The sequence below is a fragment of the Bos grunniens genome, chromosome 15 (genome assembly GCF_055505025.1).
Source record: "Bos grunniens cultivar Pamir isolate PY7600 chromosome 15, Bosgru_T2T1.0, whole genome shotgun sequence".
Lineage (NCBI taxonomy): Eukaryota > Metazoa > Chordata > Mammalia > Artiodactyla > Bovidae > Bos > Bos grunniens.
The window spans coordinates 50,469,247-50,489,343 of NC_141179.1; the positions used below are offsets into that span (position 1 = coordinate 50,469,247).

The window sequence follows — 20,097 nt, forward strand, 5'->3', positions numbered from 1 at the left end:
GAGTTGCAGAATTTTGCCAGAAGGTGTTATAGGTCATTTATTTTATTCCTCCTTAAAATCAGATATTTCTTCTCCTCCATTCCCTCTTTTTTCCCCCTATAATCAGACAAAGAAAAAAATATTGATATAATTTAATTTTGTTGTATCTGTTATATAATTTATTTTTGTTGTATTTTTAATTTCTTGGATATGTCTTAAATATTTAATATTATAAAATAAATAGTATAAACAGTATTAAATTAGTATTAAAATTTTTAATAGTATGAATAGTATAAATAATATGCAAATAGTATAAACTGTTAATGTACTATAGTGTTTGGGGATTAGTGTGAACCAGAGTCAGTTTATAGTGATTCCATTGTTTGTCTTAAGTTTAAATAAAATTATTTACCAGAAAAAATAACACTCCCTTAGGTTTTTCTTTTTCTCTTTTTGTTCATTCATTCATTGGAACACCAAACAAATACATGAAAAGAGATGAACTCTGTCAAGTAAGAATTTGTACCATAATAAATGTGAAAGATGTTCAGAAATAAAAATGCAGTATGGTGAAATAGAGACACGTAAGTGTACACATCATAGGGACGCTGAGGAGGGATATCAAATGATGGTTGAAAATAACTAGAAAAGTAATCTCAGAGGAGTGATATGTGAGTAAATTCTTGAGTTATTGAGGGATTTTTATGTGGAAAAAATACCACCATGAAGAACAAAGACACGGTTACCACTTTTACAAACTGACAAGTTCTCTATGAGAGATGTGGGAAAGATTTAAAAAGCTTAGAGAAATGTTTCAATATTTTATAAGAGAAGGAAAGCCTCATCTCCTCTGTAATTTCATGGTTTATATTTTTATAATGAATACCATTGCAACTCTGCGTTATTTACTTACTTACCGTAAACTATATATAGCACGTGAATTTATTGACTACACTGGTGCTGGTAAAAAAAGGTAACCACAGTGATACAGCTAAATTATATTCTTATCACAGTCCCAAATATAGGCTCTTTCTAAGTCTATGCTTCCTAAGTATACCCTTTCTGATTGTTTTCTGTGTTTGTAAAAGCTTTAGTATAAATGTGTTTTGTGTGTGTATATATATATATATACACACACACAAACATACATGTTTCATTTTTGCTTGTGCTTTTGTGTTAACGGAAAAATCGAATTTATGTTTCATTTTTCATTTGGATATTTTATATGTAAATATATAAAAATTACTTCATTCTAATTGCTCCTGAGTGCTCTATAATATGCTACAGATTTTTTAACTTGGTATTACTTTGATGGACATTTTGGATGCTTGATTTTTTCTTCTATTATAGGCATTTTTACAATGAGAACCGCTGTATATACTTCTATGTCTATGTGCTTAGTAACTCACTCATGTCCAACTTTCGGTGACCCTATGGACGGTAGCCCACCAGGCTTTTCTGTCCATGGGATTCTCCAGGCAAGAATACTGGACTGGGTTGCCATGCCCTCCTCCAGAGGATCTTCCCTCCATATGTATATATGAGCATTATTCCCTAGGATGGCAAATAGTTAAATTGATCTGCCAAACCTTTTGTTTCATAAGAATAGTTACTATGCAGTTTTTTCTCTAACAGGTCAATTGTCTTCTACCAATTATGCATACTAGTTGCTCGTTTGCTCAAACCTCTCTAATGCTTGATATCAAAAATCATGATATTCTGTTGGTTAAAAATATAAACTGTGATTTCTATCATATTCATTTTCATTTTTAATTTCATGATTGCAAGTAAGGATAAAACCTGTTTTAAATAATTGGAAAATTGCATTCACTTCTGTATGAATTTTTCTCTGCATAATTTATCCACTTATTTTCTACTGGGAAATAGATTTAACTTGTGTAAAGAGGTAGAACAAATAGAATGAAACTTAAAGTACATGAGTAATAGGAGAATGTTGATGGAAACACAACTATAGATAAAAGGATATAAAATTTCATTTGAGGATCAAAAAGGGAAAGTTTGTAAAAACTCGTTTTAGCTCAATGATTGTAGACATAAACCTAAAGGTAAGCAAGGGTAGGGCTTCCCTGGTGGCTCAGTGATAAAGAATCCACCTGCCAAAGCAGGAGACATGGATTCAATCCCTGGGTTGGGAAGATCCCCTGGAGAAGGAAATGGCAATCCACTCTAGTTTCTAGCTGGGAAATCCCACGGACAGAGGAGCCTGGTGGCTACAGTCCTTAGGGTCGCAAAAGAGTTGGGCACAACTTAATGACTAAACAACAATCCCAAAAAAAGTAAAGGAAGCTCAGAATACAGGTTATAACAATATTGTAATTTTTATCTACTAGAGCAAACACAAATTCTGGGGCCAGATGTGGGTCATGAGCAATGCAATGAACTGTTCATTTTCTGACACACTGTAATCAGGCTCACTCTTGCCATCATCCTGCATGAATCCCATGTTAGTCTGAATTAACCCCCTTCTGTTTATTCTACAACAGTCCCCCAGGACTGCAATATTTAAATCTCAAAGCTACCCACCCCCTATAATTTGGCATGTGCCCAAACTATTATAACTAAAATCTAAAATAAAGTTTATTTTCCATTCAAAATACTCTATCACCCATCCTGTTTCATTCTGGTTTGTATCTTACAATTGCATGTTTGTTACTAAGCCATCCAAACCCATGACTCTTACATAGTCTTCAGCTTTCAACTGATATCCCTTTCTTCTTGATGGAAGATTCTGCCTTCATATATGTAACTCCAGTTTTTTGATATCTAGATATCTTTTCTCATTTAGCATTTGCAGAGCAGCCACATTGAAATTTATAACTCTGAAATAATATTTCACACTCAGATAATGAAATAATTTCTATCAAAATACTTACAGACATTGTATTTATTCCATAGACTATAATTCTCTGCATTTTGGCTAACTTAACTTCTCAGAGGCCTCAAAATTTATGTTCTGATTTGTTTGCATTAGATGAAAATCCATGAAGGGAAAACTGAAACATCTGACGATTATGTCAGCAGATAATAAGACTGATATCTATCCATCAACCTTCATTCTCATCGGCATTCCTGGATTAGAGACTGCTCACATCTGGATCTCCATCCCCTTTTGTGTGATCTATCTTTTAGCCCTACTGGGAAACTGCTCTCTTCTCTTCATTATCAAGACAGATTCTAGCCTCCATGAGCCAATGTACCTCTTCCTTTGCATGCTAGCTCTGGCTGACCTTACTGTGTGCACTACAGCTGTGCCCAAACTTCTCAGCCTCTTCTGGTTCCATGATGGAGAGATTCGCTTTGAAGCCTGCCTCACCCAAGTTTTCCTGATTCACTCTTGCTCCACCATGGAGTCTGGCTTCTTCCTGGCAATGGCTTTTGACCGTTATATAGCCATTTGTAATCCACTGAGACATGCATCTATTCTGACACATTCTACAATTGGGTGCATCGGTCTAGCAATTGTATTCCGGGGCACAGTACTTCTCTTTCCTCACCCTTTCTTGCTACGGTGGCTTCCCTACTGCAGAAATATCATTTCCCATACCTATTGTGAGTTCATGGCCCTCATCAAGATTGCCTGTGCTGAGACCAGAATCCGCAGAGCCTATAGCCTCATTGTTGCCTTTCTTACAGGAGGAGTGGACTTCATATTGATCATTTGTTCTTATGTCCTCATACTCTACACTGTCTTCCATCTCCCATCCAAGGACGCCCGACTCAAGACCTTGGGTACTTGTGGCTCTCATGCCTGTGTGATCTTAGTGTCTAGACTCCAGCCTTCTTCTCTTTTCTTACTGACAGGTTTGGGCACCATGTGGCACCCCATGTCCACATATTTGTGGCCAATATTTATCTCCTAGTCCCTCCCATGGTGAACCCCATTATCTATGGGCTGAGGACCAAGAAGATACAAGACAGGTTTCTTAAATTTTTCAATTTTTCAAAGTCTCTGAACTAAATCTTTCTTATTCATAAGTAATATCTGAACAAACATATTATCTAACTGTGAATGTGTGGTTTCTTCATCAAGAACTTCTTTTACTTGTTTGAGGGCTAAGGTTTTTCTATGGGAAGTAACTTACCCAAAGATGAGTTATTACATTATTGCATCTATGTTGTCATAGTCATTAAGGCAGGTATAGTACCAAGTAAGGCTCTTTGTCAAAATAATAAAATATTGTTTCAAAAATGGAGAATCAAATGAGGTAAAAAATAAGAGAAATTTAAAATCAACATGATATATAATCATATCTTTGGCTTAAAGTATAAAATTTACTACTAGATTTAGAAATTTCCATTTTTTGCCCCAGTTCTTCCTTCTTGACGAAATATACTTCATCCTCAAGCATATGCTTTAATACTTTCCTAGTCAGAGTCTCTTGGTGCTACCTATCTCTGTTCACCAAAATTTTCTTCAATTCACCCTCTTCTTGAATGACACTTCTCTAACTAGGCAGTTCTATTCTCTAGTTATTACATTTTATTAGCCTTTTCAAGTTATTCTCCTACAGTCTTTTGGAATCTATTATTAGTGGAATAGGCTCGTGTTGACCAAATTATCCTTATTATCTTTTCTCTTTGTCATTAAATTAAATTTTGCTTTTCTTGATGTCTTAAAGGTTCACATGGGGCTTCCCATGTGGCTCAGTGGTAAAGAGTCTGCCTGCCAATGCAGGAGATGCAAGAGATGCTCAGTCCCTGAGCCAGGAAGACCCCCTGGAGAAGGAAATGGCAACCCACTCTAGTATTCTTGCCTGGGAAATCCCACAGGTAGAGGATCCTGGTGGGTGGCATCCATGGGGTTGCAAAGAGTCAGATGCAACTGAGCACACACCACACAGGTTCACATGGGTAAATCTCATAGGCATTATGCTAACTGATAAGTCAGACACAAGAAAATACATGCCGTATGGTTCTATGTAAATGAAAATCTAGAGAAAGTAAAACTATGAGGGATCATGTTCAGGCATTCATATTTTCAAGTTCCCTAGGTAATCCACAGATGCAGCGAAAATTCAGCTTCAGTTGTGCACAGAGAAATTAGTTGACCAATGGGGAAATATTTTAGTCAAGTACTTTACCATTCAAGCTAAAAGTGGGAAGTGAATCAGCATTTATTAAGCATTTGCTAGGTTCCAAGCTCTTCATTTTGTATTTTATATACATAATGACTTAACTCTTATAATATTTTCTAGAGTTAGTTATCATAAATATACATATATTAAATAGTTTAACAAACTCATATTCAATGGGTCAGTGAGTCAAGGAGCTAGAATTGGAAGTCTTTTCTAGCTCTAAAACCATAATTTTCTTCGAATCTCACAGTAATTCCATATATAGATATACATTCTTAGCCACTACACTATATCCAGTTATATTACACACTGATATGTAAGTGTGACAAGTGCTATGATAGAAGTATTAATACAAAATAGGTAATTAGCCAAGGCTATGGGGTTTAGAAAATCATAAAAGTGTTCCAGAAGTATAGGACATCAGGAACCTTAGGTAGATAATTAAAAGTCAGTATGGATTAGGTCAAGTCAGTTGTGTGTGTGTGTGTGTGTGTGTGTTTATGTGTGTGCACATGCGTGCCCTTGTGTGTTGGATAAAGGGAAGTGTCCAGTTTTGAGTTAGCCAATTCTACATTCAAGCATCTCACTTCCTAAAGATTATCTGATTTTCCCTCCTCTGGCAATGAACCATTTTGATTAATAATCAAATTTCAACTTTCCAGAATAATAGTTCTCAAGATTAAGGAGGCTTAAAGTCTCTTAAGAATATAGATTGCTCAGACCTACTCTAAAGCTATTAAGGTTCAGAACTTCTGTCACATGTCTCATAAATAAAATCCTATTTTCTTTTGATAGATCATACTGAGTACTTATGATTCAGTGGTCCAAGCTTTGAGAAATACTGTTGTAGGAAACTGAGAATGAACACATAAAGGTCCTTCCACTTAAAGGATGTAACATGATTTAAAATTCCTACCAGGAGTTATAGCTTTTCATTAGAATATAGAAACTTAGAAGATGTGTCTCTAAAAACTTTTAAAAAATGCTAAATAATCAAAATCCATACTTTTCTTGAAAATGTCAGATGACTGAAATTAGAGAGCAACTAACCAACACAAAACCTCAGAGAAGATAGGCAGAGCCAAAGATGTATGAAACACAGGTCCATGCTTACCAGCCAAGATGCCATATGCCATACAGGCCTGTAAAAAAGAACCGGTTCAAATTTTCAAGCAAACTCCTCACAACTAAATGTAGACCTATTGAGAATATAGAATGGCTGAGGGCCGTCTGTGTACAACACAAATGAGAATTTAGACCCACTCAGGTTTTCTCCCTAGAGCTCAGCCAGGTACTCTTGGAAAGCCTACTCTTGGAAAGTAGGACTAGAGGCCTGAGAAGACTTGCATCACGGAACAGACTTGGTAGATGGGAGTGGCATCTGCTGTAGGATGGGGACTATACCTCACCCAGTTCCTGTCCCCTAAGCAACAAGTGAAGATCCATTGCCTGTGAGGTAAAGGAGTAGAAACAGACTCTATAATCCCAGGCTGAAGCAGGTTCATCAGAAGTCTCCTGCAGCACTGGGGGAGGGGCAGAATCACAGGGAAATCTGCACTTTCAATATCCAGGAACACTACACCTGCCTGAGACAGGCTGAAACAGAAGACAGCCCCATCCTCCAGGTCCCACCAGCAGAATCACTGGGTTCAAGTAACAAAGCACCATGCTCTGTTCCTGAGGGGGTGTGGAGAGCCTGGAGATTGGTCTTGTCTGTGACACAGGAATAAAGGGGTGATCCAAAGCTGATACTGGGATAGACATTAGAAAAACCTTCTCACCAGCCCTCAGCCTGAGTAAAAGGTAAAGTTAGAGAGATATGAATCCTGTGACTCATTCACTGAGGACATTCAAAGAAATTGCAGGAGGAAATGGATGGCCTTAGTAGTCCCTTACCAATTTAAAGATTTGAACCTGTAGTGAGCAACCTTCTAACACAGAAGTCTCCAGGCCTAAATAGCTACACTGGTGAGTTCTACCAGACTTATAAAGGTTAAATACCAGTTCTTCACGAATTAACCAAAACATACAAACAGACTGAATACTTTCCAGACTGAATACAGTCATAAGTAGAAATAAGTACAAATTAGGCTATACAACTAGAGTCCATGTCATAAGTAGAATAAGTGGATAATTAATTTTCTAGAACCACAGTAAGGTTCTAGAAAATCCAAAGCATAACTGTTTGTTTTTTAATAAACCCAAGTTCACGGTGTGATGTTAATTAATGCAAACTCCAATAATTTATGACATTATATTTTCCATTGCAATAAAAATAAGTGGAAAATTTTTCCTAAAGTGCCTTCTATAGAACAAGTGTCATAGTATGGTTGGAGGATAATTTCAAAATTTAAAATGAATAGTTTATTAATTAAAAGCTCTGAGAGTCCTGCAGTAAAATATAGCTAAAAATTTAGTTTTATTGGCCAAGATTTACAAACATATTTTCCCTTGAATCTTTTCTACAAATAATGTCAGTAAAGCCATATAGAAATAGAAATAGTGACTGGTAGCGCATGGAATTAGAATTTCATCTTAAACACACACACACACACACAAACTCAGAGGTAACACTGGACTTGAAATCTAAGGCTTCCAGCATTCTATTAGGATAAAACTTTTCTATGGAGTGGCAGAATGGCAGAAAACACAGAGACAAACTGCTTAAAAAATAAGGGTTTCTTTGAAAAGAAGTATCAGCAAGACTCTGTAAGAACTCATCCATTAAACAAGCAACACAATACAGCTTAAAAAAAAAAAAGAAAAGAAAAAACTACACCTTTACAAAGAGTGTCAACTTTCCTCAGTTTTGTTCATGGAAAATTCTCATCTTCACACATAGCATATACACAGTGTCAATTTTATATCCTCTAACATTAACATGGCAAAGTCAAGAGCAGCATTCTTTTTAATAGGGGTTCCAGACATATGGGAAGTGCTCCAGCACCTGTTATTTTAGAACTAGCAATGATCAGTGTAACTCATTTATTTTTGTTTAAATCAATATATAAAGCTCTTTTTTTGTTTGCTTGTGTTCTTTTGCAGTGGGGGCAGCATGGTTTAGTTTCAAACTGATGGTGACTATGGAATGTGATGTGTTTTGTTCAGTCATAGTAGAAGCAAAACAAAGTGTTGGTTTTATTCCATGTGAAGAGGCTGAATTATTTTCAAACAACGGAAATTATAAAACACCTTTATTAATGCATTTGACATGATTCTAACTTTTAAATTTGGCTTTGTGAAGGAAGCTGACAGGGCTTCTCTAAGATAGGCCTCTATTGCTTCCAAATATTTCATTTTGACCATAGAGTGCCACTCCCTTCTTAGATTTGATTCTTTACCAGAGTTATGCTTTTTTCTTGGAAAATACTTTCAGCACATGCTCTCTAATCTGTTTAGTCCTGACACCATAGATTACAGGGTTGAGAGCAGGTGGAATGACTACATAGAAATTGGCCAGAAGGATGTGGATGTAGCGTGGTATATTCTGGCCAAACCTGTGGATCATGAATGAAAAAAATGCAGGGGTGTAGAAAGCCAGCATCACACACACATGGGACCCACAGGTGCTGAGAGCTTTGAGCCGGGCATCATGGGAAGGAAGGTGAAATACAGCACGGAGGATCTGTACATAGGAGACGACAATGGCTACAATGTCAAACACCAAGACAGAGATAGCACATAAGCCATAGATGATATTGACCCTGATGCTGGCACAGGATAGGCGGGCAATACCCATGTGCTCACAGTAAGTGTGAGGTATGATTTGGTGCCCACAAAATGGTAACCTTAGAATGAGCGGAACAAAGGCGATGACAAAAGTCAGAGGTCTCAGGAGGACTGCCAATGCAATGATGGCTACCACCTTGTTTGTCAGCACCAGTGTGTAGTGAAGAGGGTTACAGATGGCCACATAGCGATCATAGGCCATGGCCACGAGCACAGCCGACTCCATGCCAGTGCATAGGTGAATGAAGAACATCTGGACAAGGCAGCCCTCAAAGGAGATTTCCCTCAGCTTGAACCAGAAGATGCCAAGCATCTTGGGGATGGTGGATGTGGACAGGCCCAGGTCAACAGATGACAGAATGGCCAGGAAGAAGAACATGGGCTGATGGAGACTACTTTCAGTCTGAATCACAGAAAGGATGCTAGTATTCCCAAGTACAGCTGTCAGATACACAACAAAGAAAGGAAAACCAATCCATATATGCATATGTTCCAGTCCAGGTATCCCCAGAAGAAGGAAAGAGGAGGGATGAAATAGTGTGGCATTGAGTGAGGCCATCATTTGGGGATCTTTTTGTAGTGAAATATTTCAGAGACCAAGATCTTCTCAGTCAGAGAATATGTCTCATCCTACAGAGAAAATGAAGAGATCAGTGAAACTTCTACTATAACTGCTGGCTTTGTTGCATCATAGAGGCCTAAAAGTCTATGAAATTTAATGGTAAAATATGGCCACAAGATTTTAATGTACTTCATCAAATCCATTCATTCAATTGAATTTTATATTTTAGTTCAACAAACATTGACTGTGTATCTACCATATATGCACTGAGTTCTATGCTAAGATTGAATGCAGAAGATGAGTTAAACAAGGTATCTTTCCCGGTAGAACTTAAAAAGTTAATGGTTGAAAGAGTCATACAAATAGGCCATTCAAATTAATAAAATAATTTTAAGATAAGTTGTTCCCTTGCTACTTGGATATACAAAATATTTCCTGAAATCTTTTTATTATTATTTTATAGAAAAACTGGTTGATTCATGACTATATATTTTATATACAAAGTAGGAATACATCTTAAACATAATAAGAAATGTAGAGTATGTGAATTATATCTCAAAAAAAGCTGTCTTTTAAAAAGTTACAACCATTATTATTCTGAATATACCACATTTCTGACTTAAACATACACAATACACTATTAAAAGGAACTATAAATGTAACAAGAACTTTGTAAGATACTTTTGGATCTGTGCTGGCCTTCCACTATTTAAGCCACCCAAAACCATTCCTCATGTCGTAGTCATCTTCTGGTCTCTCCTTTCTTGTTAGTTCTAACATCATAAAATAACCTTTTATGAAGTTTTATCAATGAAGCCATGGGAAACTTCATCTCTGGATTATCTTCTTAAACTGGGTCTGCTTAGTATGGAATGTATATTTCCCTCTTCATTTCTCTGCTGACTGTAGGCAAATGAAGCCTGCTATTTGTGTCTTCCTGTCAAGACAGAAACACAGATATATATACATACACACAAATGTTAATGTTCAGGTTTATAAAAGATCACAAAATACTCAAGTAAAATGAGTTAATTTATACACATCACTCTCTGAAACCAAATCTACCATTAATTTTACTATACAAAGTTGTCACCATGATATATCACCTTAATAAGTCTGAGCACACTGTAATTGAGTTGTTTCTTTCTCTTTCACACTCACATACTCTGTCTCTCAATAGAGAGAGAGACGGATAGACATATACATAAAAAAGGGACATATGCCTATGAAAAACAGGGAGACACTGCATTAGACAGGTAAACTGTATTAGAACAATATTTCTAGGCATGAAAGTGTGTGTGTGTGTGTGTTGAAAGGGCACATTGCTTCTTGAGCCTTGGACACATTGCATGAGAAATTCTACAAAGGAGACTTTGATCCCAGATGGAGATAAAACTGTGAATTAAGATAATTAGTCAAAAGCAAGCAAATTATAAGATTGAGAAAAAAGAAAAGGGATATGGAGAAAGAAATAAGAACTATGTAGGAAAAATACATAATATCGAGAAGGATGATGTTATAAGGAGTCATATTTACTTATTGAATTTTTTTAAATTTTATCTTATATTGGAGTATAGCTGATTAACAATCTTGTATTAAGGGATGGTATTTAAATTGAGGGAATTTGGGAAAGAAATGAAGTAGAATCCTATCACCAAATTTCTCTTCTGTGACTTGAGTTCAGCTAACTTAGGGCTTAGTGTTTGGGAATCAGCATAATATTTAGGCACAGATATTAGGAATTGAAGCCAAATGCTATTGCTCATTGCCATGTGAATTTAATTAAATAATTGCTCTTCTTTTAGTCTGAAATTCCTCCCCTATGAAATGAGGTTAAAATGTTGATATCACTGGTTGTTGCACGGTTTACATGGGTCATAATGTGTTCATCAAAAAGTAGCTACAGTTACTGATTAACCTATTGATGAGAATGTGATAAATAGAGAGCTATAGTGAACTTGGTTCTGCATATCTCAACTTGTCAGGTAATTCTTACATCAGGGCAGACTTTAAATCCTGATATTCAGTTTATTTGCATATAAATATTTTGATAGAGTTCATTATATTTATCATGAAGTATATCTGATTACCCTTATCCTTAGACATTTTCACAGATATTTGCATTACATACTTGGAGATTGTCTTACTTGAAATGATTAGGACTATGTTCTGCCTCTTGAGAAATTTGTATGCACGTCAGGAAGCAACAGTTAGAACTGGACATGGAACAACAGACTGGTTCCAAATAGGAAAAGGAGTACGTCAAGGCTGTATATTGTCACCCTGCTTATTTAACTTCTATGCAGAGTACATCATGAGAAACGCTGGACTGGAAGAAACACAAGCTGGAATCAAGATTGCCAGGAGAAATATCAATAACCTCAGATACGCAGATGACACCACCCTTATGGCAGAAAGTGAAGAGGAACTCAAAAGTCTCTTGATGAAAGTGAAAGTTTAGAGTGAAAAAGTGGGCTTAAAGCTCAAATTCAGAAAACGAAGATCATGGCATCCGGTTCCACTACTTCATGGGAAATAGATGGGAAAACAGTGGAAACAGTGTCAGACTTTATTTTTCTGGGCTCCAAAATCACTACAGATGGTGACTGCAGCCATGAAATTAAAAGACACTTACTCCTTGGGAGGAAAGTTATGACCAACCTAGATAGCATATTCAAAAGCAGAGACATTACTTTGCCAACAAAGGCTGGTCTAGTCAAGGCTATGGTTTTTCCTGTGGTCATGTATGGATGTGAGAGTTGGACTGTGAAGAAAGCTGAGCACCGAAGAATTGATGCTTTTGAACTGTGGTGTTGGAGAAGACTCTTGAGAGTCCCTTGGACTGCAAGGAGATCCAACCAGTCCATTCTGAAGGAGATCAGCCCTGGGATTTCTTTGGAAGGAATGATGCTAAAGCTGAAACTCCAGGACTTTGGCCACCTCATGCAAAGAGTTGACTCATTGGAAAAGACTCTGATGCTGAGAGGGATTGTGGGCAGGAGGAGAAGGGGACGCCAGAGGATGAGATGGCTGGATGGCATCACTTACTCGATGGACGTGAGTCTGAGTGAACTCCAGGAGTTGGTGATGGACAGGGAGGCCTGGCATGCTGCAATTCATGGGGTCGCAAAGAGTCAGACATGACTGAGCGACTGATCTGATCTGATCTGATGTTCTAGTTGGAGGAAACTAGCAAGTTGTTTGGTTATGTTTTACTAGGATGTAACTGGTGAGGGATCGTTTCTGAATAGTTGAAGTTCAGTTCAATTATAGTTCTCCTCTGTGTTGAATATAATCTCAGGATGGGGGCATTTCTCCAGCCTTTATTTTGGTTTAGAAAGGGTTGATGGTGAGAAAGAAAACACAAAGAGAATTTCGATAGATAAGTAAATAGATTAAGAGTCAGGTTAGCAAAGAGCTCTAGTGCACAGAAAGAATGTCACAAGTATCAAAAGATATATGAGCTGTACACAGAGAATGTTTAATAATGTATTAGAAAAATGAAATCAGGTAGTTGCTCAAGTGTACGTAGAGGATTATACCAACACATTCTTATAGTCAGTTCCCTTATCCCCTCCCCTCAGTCAGAAAGCTTTGCTTGCTTCCCACTATCCTACCACCTATGATTCTTTTTCTTGTGCTCAGCTGACCACAGAAAAAGATCTTCACTTCCAAAAATTAACTTACCTGAAGAGATTTCTAGAGAAGTTAGCATCCTTTTGAACTCCCTTTGCTTAGGTGGGAGGTTTCATGGTTTGGTGATCACAGCCTCCAGAATGAGACTTTGGTTGTCTTGGGAACACTCTAAGGTTGGGAGAAAGAAGAACAATAAAGCTCTGAGATCTGAAATAACTCCTTTTTCAGTGAAATAGAACATCACCATACATAAGTAGCCCACATCCTGATCCTGGACCCAGACTTTCAAATTTAGTATTGTTTATTTTCAAAGGAAAATTATTATTTTTTTTGACCTTCTAAAATTATTTAAAACTTTTCACAACAGGGTTCTTGGGATTGGTTGTAAATTCTTAATCCTAACTCCTTGAGATGACTGGGGCTGATCCAGGCCACATGATGTATAAAGCAATGGCTGCATAAATTTGAATCTCTCTTCTTAGTATCGTATAGCTACCATTTTGATTCAATATTGGCCAATGCAGGAGACACAGAAGATGGGGCTTCAGTCCCTGTGTTGGGAAGATCCCCTGGAGGAGGAAATGACAACCCACTCCAGTATTCTTGCCTGAAAAATCTCATGGACAGAGGAGCCTGGAAGGCTACAGTCTTCAGTTCAGTTCAGTCATGTCCGACTCTTTGCAACCCCATGGACTGCAGCATGCCAGGCTTCCCTGTCCATCATCAACTTCTAGAGCTTGCTCAAACTCCTGTCCATCGAGTCAGTGATGCCGTCCAACCATCTCATCCTCTGTCGTCCCCTTCTCCTCCTGCCTTCAATCTTTCCCAGAATCAGGGTCTTTTCCAATGAGTCAGTTCTTTGCATCAGGTGGCTGAAGTATTGGAGTTTCAGCTTTAGCATCAGTCCTTCCAATGAATATTCAGGACTGATTTCCTTTAGGAGTGACTGGTTTCATCTCCTTAGAGTCCAAGGGACTCTCAAGAGTCTTCTCCAATACTACAGTTCAAAAGCATCAATTCTTCAGCTTTCTTTATGGTCCAGCTCTCACATCCATACATGACTACTGGAAAAACCATAGCTTTGACTAGACAGGCCTTTGTTGATAAAGTAATGTCTCTGCTTTTTAATATGCTGTCTAGGTTGGTCATAGCTTTTCTTATTTTAATTTCATGGCTGCAGTCACCATCTGCAGTGATTTTGGAGTCCAGAAAAATAAAGTCTGTCATGGGCTGCAGTCTATGAGTTTGCAAAGTCAGATACAGATGAGTGACTGAGCACACATGCATGCACCTGGAGATAGCATCAGATCACACAGGTCAAAATCCATTCCTACAAGATTTTCCCCTGCCCTACTTCCAATACCAGTCACAAGCCCAGTTATCATCAATGCTTCTGACAGACCAGCATACAGACCAGATTGTAGGTTGATTGTAAACTCTAAACTCACTCTTTTGACTTTAGTGGCAAGTTGCAAGTTAAAGTTATTACTTGTACATTTGACTGACTGGTTATAAATCAGAGATTGCCATGACCTCCTCCTTGTGTGCTTGTGTACTAAGTCACTCCAGTTGTGTGCAGCTCTTTGCAACCTAATGAACTGTAGCCCACCAAGCTCCTCTGTCCATGGAATTTTTCAAGGAAGAATACCGGGATGGATTGCCATGACCTCCTCCTTGGGTTCAATTAATTTGCTAGAGCAGCTTACAGAATTCAGAGAAAAATTTTACTTAAGAGAACACTGCTTTAGTCCCTATTTCTAGCACAGAGTTCCTAAAACCCTTGGAATTTAATGCCTTCTTTAGGCATATTACTCTCCTCAAATTTCCACATCTTCATAAACACAAAAGCTCTCCAAATCCCATCATTTATGTTTTTATTGGTGCTTTATTACACAGGTAATATTTGATTAAATCATTGACCATTGAGGATTGAACTCAGTCTCTAGCTTGTCTTCCCTCCCAGAGGGTGAAGGTGGAAAGTTGTAATGCTCTTAATTACAGGATTGTCTCTGCCAGCAACCATCTCCCCCACCCACACCCTCATTTTAGGTGAGGACCTAAAAGTCACTCCATTAACATAAAAAAGACACTTTTGTGGCTCTTATCATTTAGGAAATTTCTTTTTTTATTTTTAAACTTTACAATATTGTATTGGTTTTGCCAAATATTGAAATGAATCTGCCACAGGTATACATGTGTTCCCCATCCTGAACCTTCCTCCCTCCTCCCTCCCCTCAAGACTTTTAAGTGCTCTGTGCCAAAAACAAGGACTGAAGCTGAATACTTCTTATTATAAATCTTCATATTATCACAATCCATGTACAAATTGCCTTATCCTCACAATCTCAATTGATTTCTATTGAGATATAATTGACCTAAAACATTGTGTTGGTTTAAGGTGTAGAACTGTATTCAATATACTTACATACTATAATATGATTATTACACTAGTGTTGGTAATACTCTGTCACACCATACAGTTATCTCTTTTTTGTGGTGAGAATATTTAAAAACTAATCTGTTAGAGATTTTAAAGTATGTATGCATGCATTCTAAGTTGCTCTAGTAGTGTTTGACTGTGCAAACCTATGAACTGTAGCCTTCCAGGCTTCTCTGTCCCTGGGGATTCTCCAGGCAAGAACCTATGGGGTAGGTTGCCATGTCCTCCTCCAGGGGATCTTCCCAACCCAGAGACTGAACGAGCTTCTCTTATGTCTCCCGTATTGGCAGGTGGGTTCTTTACCACTAACACCACCTGGGAAGCCCATTTTAAAGTATATAATACAGTATTATTGACTGTAGTCACTATACAGTGCATTAGATCCCCAGAATTTATTCATGTTCTAACTGCAAGTTTGTAACTTTGACCAACATCTCCTCAGTTCTCCCATCCTTAGTCCCTGATAACCACTGTTCTACTTTCTGTTTCTATGAATCCAACTCTTTTAGATTCCCCCATATAAGTGATATCATATCATATTTGTCTTTCTTTATTTGACTTATCTCTCACTTAATGTCCTGACGGTGCATCCATGTTGTCAAAAAGTACAGGATTTTCTCCTTTTTTTTAGCTGAATAATATTTCGTTGTGTATATACACTACATCTTCTTTATCCATCCTTAGTTGGCAGTTAGGTTTTTTTTCATATCTCAACTCTTGTGAATATTGCTGCAAGAAACATGGGAAAGCAGCTATCTTTTTCAGTATCATGTTTTAATTTATTTTGGATATATACACCAATAAGATTCAAATGAAAGAATGTTCAACTGCCAGGAGCCACCACAGGAGATCCCACCCATGACAAAGGTCATGCAGAAGAGACCTGACAGGCAAGGCAGATCAGGCCTCGAGGGACCCCCGAATCTACTCGAGCATCTACCCCAAAACCAAAATCTGTCTACTGTTTATTATATTATGCCTTTCACCAACTCTTCTGTCATTAACAGGGGGCTATCCCCTACCACCTTTCTCTGGAAAAAGTTAACTTAGAGCTTTAGTTAATAAATCTCCTGGGCATGAAAGGAATATTTCTATTTTAACCCCTCTGTTGGCATTCTAGCTTGCCTGACAGGTTTATCCATACTCTTGCAATCAACACACATGATTGTTCACAACTCCCCAACCTTGAAAGGCACAGGAAGCCAAAACATTCTAAAAGTCCTAATGAGCATAGAGTCCTTTAAGGGATGAAAACTTATTAGAATAGATAGTACTGGTAAAGGGCTTCATTATTGGGCCAATGCTTGCTGCCAAGTCCCCATATCCCTTATCCATTGTGCACCTGGGAGTGCATTGGTTAGCATAGTTGGAATGTAGGAAAAACAAGTAGCAGCCTTGGAATTCACCACATCAGACCTTTGAGCTAATTGGTTCTTTCTTTGTTGTGACCCACTGCACCTTTGCTCCATGAAAATGTAACTCTGTTTAGTACTTTCTGAGGCTGGGAAAAATAAAAAAGAAACACTTTAAGGGAAAACAAGTTTTCTGGTTGATCAGCCTTTTATCAAAAAAGGGTCATAAAATGTCCACAGGCCTCCAAGGCCAGAAGACAATGTACACAACATTGTTTGTGGGAAAGGTATGCAAAAAAATCCTGGTTTTGATAAAGACAAAACAGATGTAATATTTGGGCTGACTCTGTATGACTTTGCATCTTTCATTTCCCTCTATGTGCAAGTCAAGGTATAAAAGTTCCTTTTGAAAATAAAGTTATGGGCCTTGTTCACTGAAGCTTGGTCTCCCCATGTCATTCTTTTTTTTTTTCCTTTTCCCTCCTATTCTCTCTCTGTTCTTCTTTCAGGATGACTCCTTGGAACACAGGAGTTTTATTGGCTTTCTGTGTTAATCAAGGAAGATCAAGCCCTGCTCTTCACTTCACTATCCTTATCGCCTAAGCCATCATCCTGAGGGTACCCCTGGATCCTGCTGGGGCTGGACACTGGCAGTCAACAGTTTCATATGTTGATGAGAGTTGTATTGTGACCAGGGCAGGGGCATATGCTTCAGTTTGGTGACTAGAGGTCATTTATCAACCTGACTAAGACTGTTTCAGTTTTAGCAGGATGTTGGGTAGGATAACAGATTAAAGAGAATAGGAATGAGCTGAGAAAAATCAAATTATATGCTTTATTGTGCTGGTATAATCCTTTTCACATGTATTTAGATAATTCCAGATGATCTACAATCCTCAAAGTGTGATATTATTCATTCATTTGTTTTCCACTTCTATAACCAGACGTTTGTACACTTTTTTTTTGGGGGGGGGGTCTTTATTTTTTTTATTTTTTATTTTTTTATTTTTTTTAAATTTTATTTTATTTTTAAACTTTACATAATTGTATTAGTTTTGCCAAATATCAAAATGAATCCGCCACAGGCATACATGTGTTCCCCATCCTGAACCCTCCTCCCTCCTCCCTCCTCCCTCCCCACACCATCCCTCTGGGTCGTCCCAGTGCACCAGCCCCAAGCATCCAGTATCGCGCATCGAACCTGGACTGGCAACTCGTTCCTTACATGATATTCTACATGTTTCAATGTCACTCTCCCAAATCTTCCCACCCTCTCCCTCTCCCACAGAGTCCATAAGACTGTTCTATACATCAGTGTCTCTTTTGCTGTCCCGTACACCAGGTTATTGTTACCATCTTTCTAAATTCCATATATATGCGTTAGTATACTGTATTTATGTTTTTCCTTCTGGCTTACTTCACTCTGTACAATAGGCTCCAGTTTCATCCACCTCATTAGAACTGATTCAAATGTATTCTTTTTAATGGCTGAGTAATACTCCATTGTGTATATGTACCACTGCATTCTTGTCCATTCATCTGCTGATGGGCATCTAGGTTGCTTCCATGTCCTGGCTATTATAAACAGTGCTGCGATGAACATTGGGGTACACGTGTCTCTTTCCCTTCTGGTTTCCTCAGTGTGTATGCCCAGCAGTGGGATTGCTGGATCATAAGGCAGTTCTATTTCCAGTTTTTTAAGGAATCTCCACACTGTTCTCCATAGTGGCTGTACTAGTTTGCATTCCCACCAACAGTGTAAGAGGCTTCCCTTTTCTCCACACCCTCTCCAGCATTTATTATTTGTAGACGTTTGGATCGCAGCCATTCTGACTGGTGTGAAATGGTACCTCATAGTGGTTTTGATTTGCATTTCTCTGATAATGAGTGATGTTGAGCATCTTTTCATGTGTTTGTTAGCCATGTGTATGTCTTCTTTGGAGAAATGTCTATTTAGTTCTTTGGCCCATTTTTTGATTGGGTCATTTATTTTTCTGGAGTTGAGCTGCAGGAGTTGCTTGTATATTTTTGAGATTAGTTGTTTGTCAGTTGCTTCATTTGCTATTATTTTCTCCCATTCTGAAGGCTGTCTTTTCACCTTGCTAATAGTTTCCTTTGATGTGCAGAAGCTTTTAAGGTTAATTAGGTCCCATTTGTTTATTTTTGATTTTATTTCCAATATTCTGGGAGGTGGGTCATAGAGGATCCTGCTGTGATGTATGTCAGAGAGTGTTTTGCCTATGTTCTCCTCAAGGAGTTTTATAGTTTCTGGTTTTACGTTTAGATCTTTAATCCATTTTGAATTTATTTTTGTGTATGGTGTTAGAAAGTGGTCTAGTTTCATTCTTTTACAAGTGGTTGACCAGATTTCCCAGCACCACTTGTTAAAGAGATTGTCTTTAATCCATTGTATATTCTTGCCTCCTTTGTCAAAGATAAGGTGTCCATATGTGCATGGATTTATCTCTGGGCTTTCTATTTTATTCCATTGATCTATATTTCTGTCTTTGTGCCAGTACCATACTGTCTTGATAACTGTGGCTTTGTAGTAGAGCCCGAAGTCAGGTAGGTTGATTCCTCCAGTTCCATTCTTCTTTCTCAAGATCGCTTTGGCTATTCGAGGTTTTTTGTTTTTCCATACAAATTGTGAAATTATTTATTCTAGCTCTGTGAAGAATACTGTTGGTAGCTTGATAGGGATTGCGTTGAATCTATAAATTGCTTTGGGGAGTATACTCATTTTCACTATATTGATTCTTCCAATCCATGAACATGGTATATTTCTCCATCTATTAGTGTCCTCTTTGATTTCTTTCACCAGTGTTTTATAGTTTTCTATATATAGGTCTTTAGTTTCTTTAGATAGATATATTCCTAAGTATTTTATTCTTTCCGTTGCAATGGTGAATGGAATTGTTTCCTTAATTTCTCTCTCTGTTTTCTCATTATCAGTGTATAGGAATGCAAGGGATTTCTTTGTGTTGATTTTATATCCTGCAACTTTACTATAGTCATTGATTATTTCTAGTAATTTTCTGGTGGAATCTTTAGGGTTTTCTATGTAGAGGATCATGTCACCTGCAAATAGTGAGAGTTTCTCCAGGATAGATCACATCCTGGGCCATAAAGCTAGCCTTGGTAAATTCAAAAAAATAGAAATCATCCCAAGCATTTTTTCTGACCACAATGCAGTAAGATTAGATCTCAATTACAGGAAGAAAACTATTAAAAATTCCAACATATGGAGGCTGAACAACACGCTGCTGAATAACCAACAAATCACAGAAGAAATCAAAAAAGAAA

General features: G+C 37.7%; 1 protein-coding gene and 1 pseudogene across 1 annotated transcript; one reads left to right on the plus strand and one right to left on the minus strand.

The window, feature by feature from the left end:
• The first annotated feature begins 2,981 nt into the window (after positions 1-2,981).
• LOC147358107 (olfactory receptor 52D1-like) lies at positions 2,982-3,958 on the plus strand (annotated as a pseudogene).
• Positions 3,959-8,421: 4,463 nt separating this feature from the next.
• Positions 8,422-9,366, minus strand: LOC147358108 (olfactory receptor 52E1-like). Its single transcript, XM_086342046.1, has one exon. It carries the CDS (start codon positions 9,364-9,366, stop codon positions 8,422-8,424), a length of 945 nt encoding a protein of 314 aa, XP_086198172.1.
• Between the last annotated feature and the right edge of the window lie 10,731 nt (positions 9,367-20,097).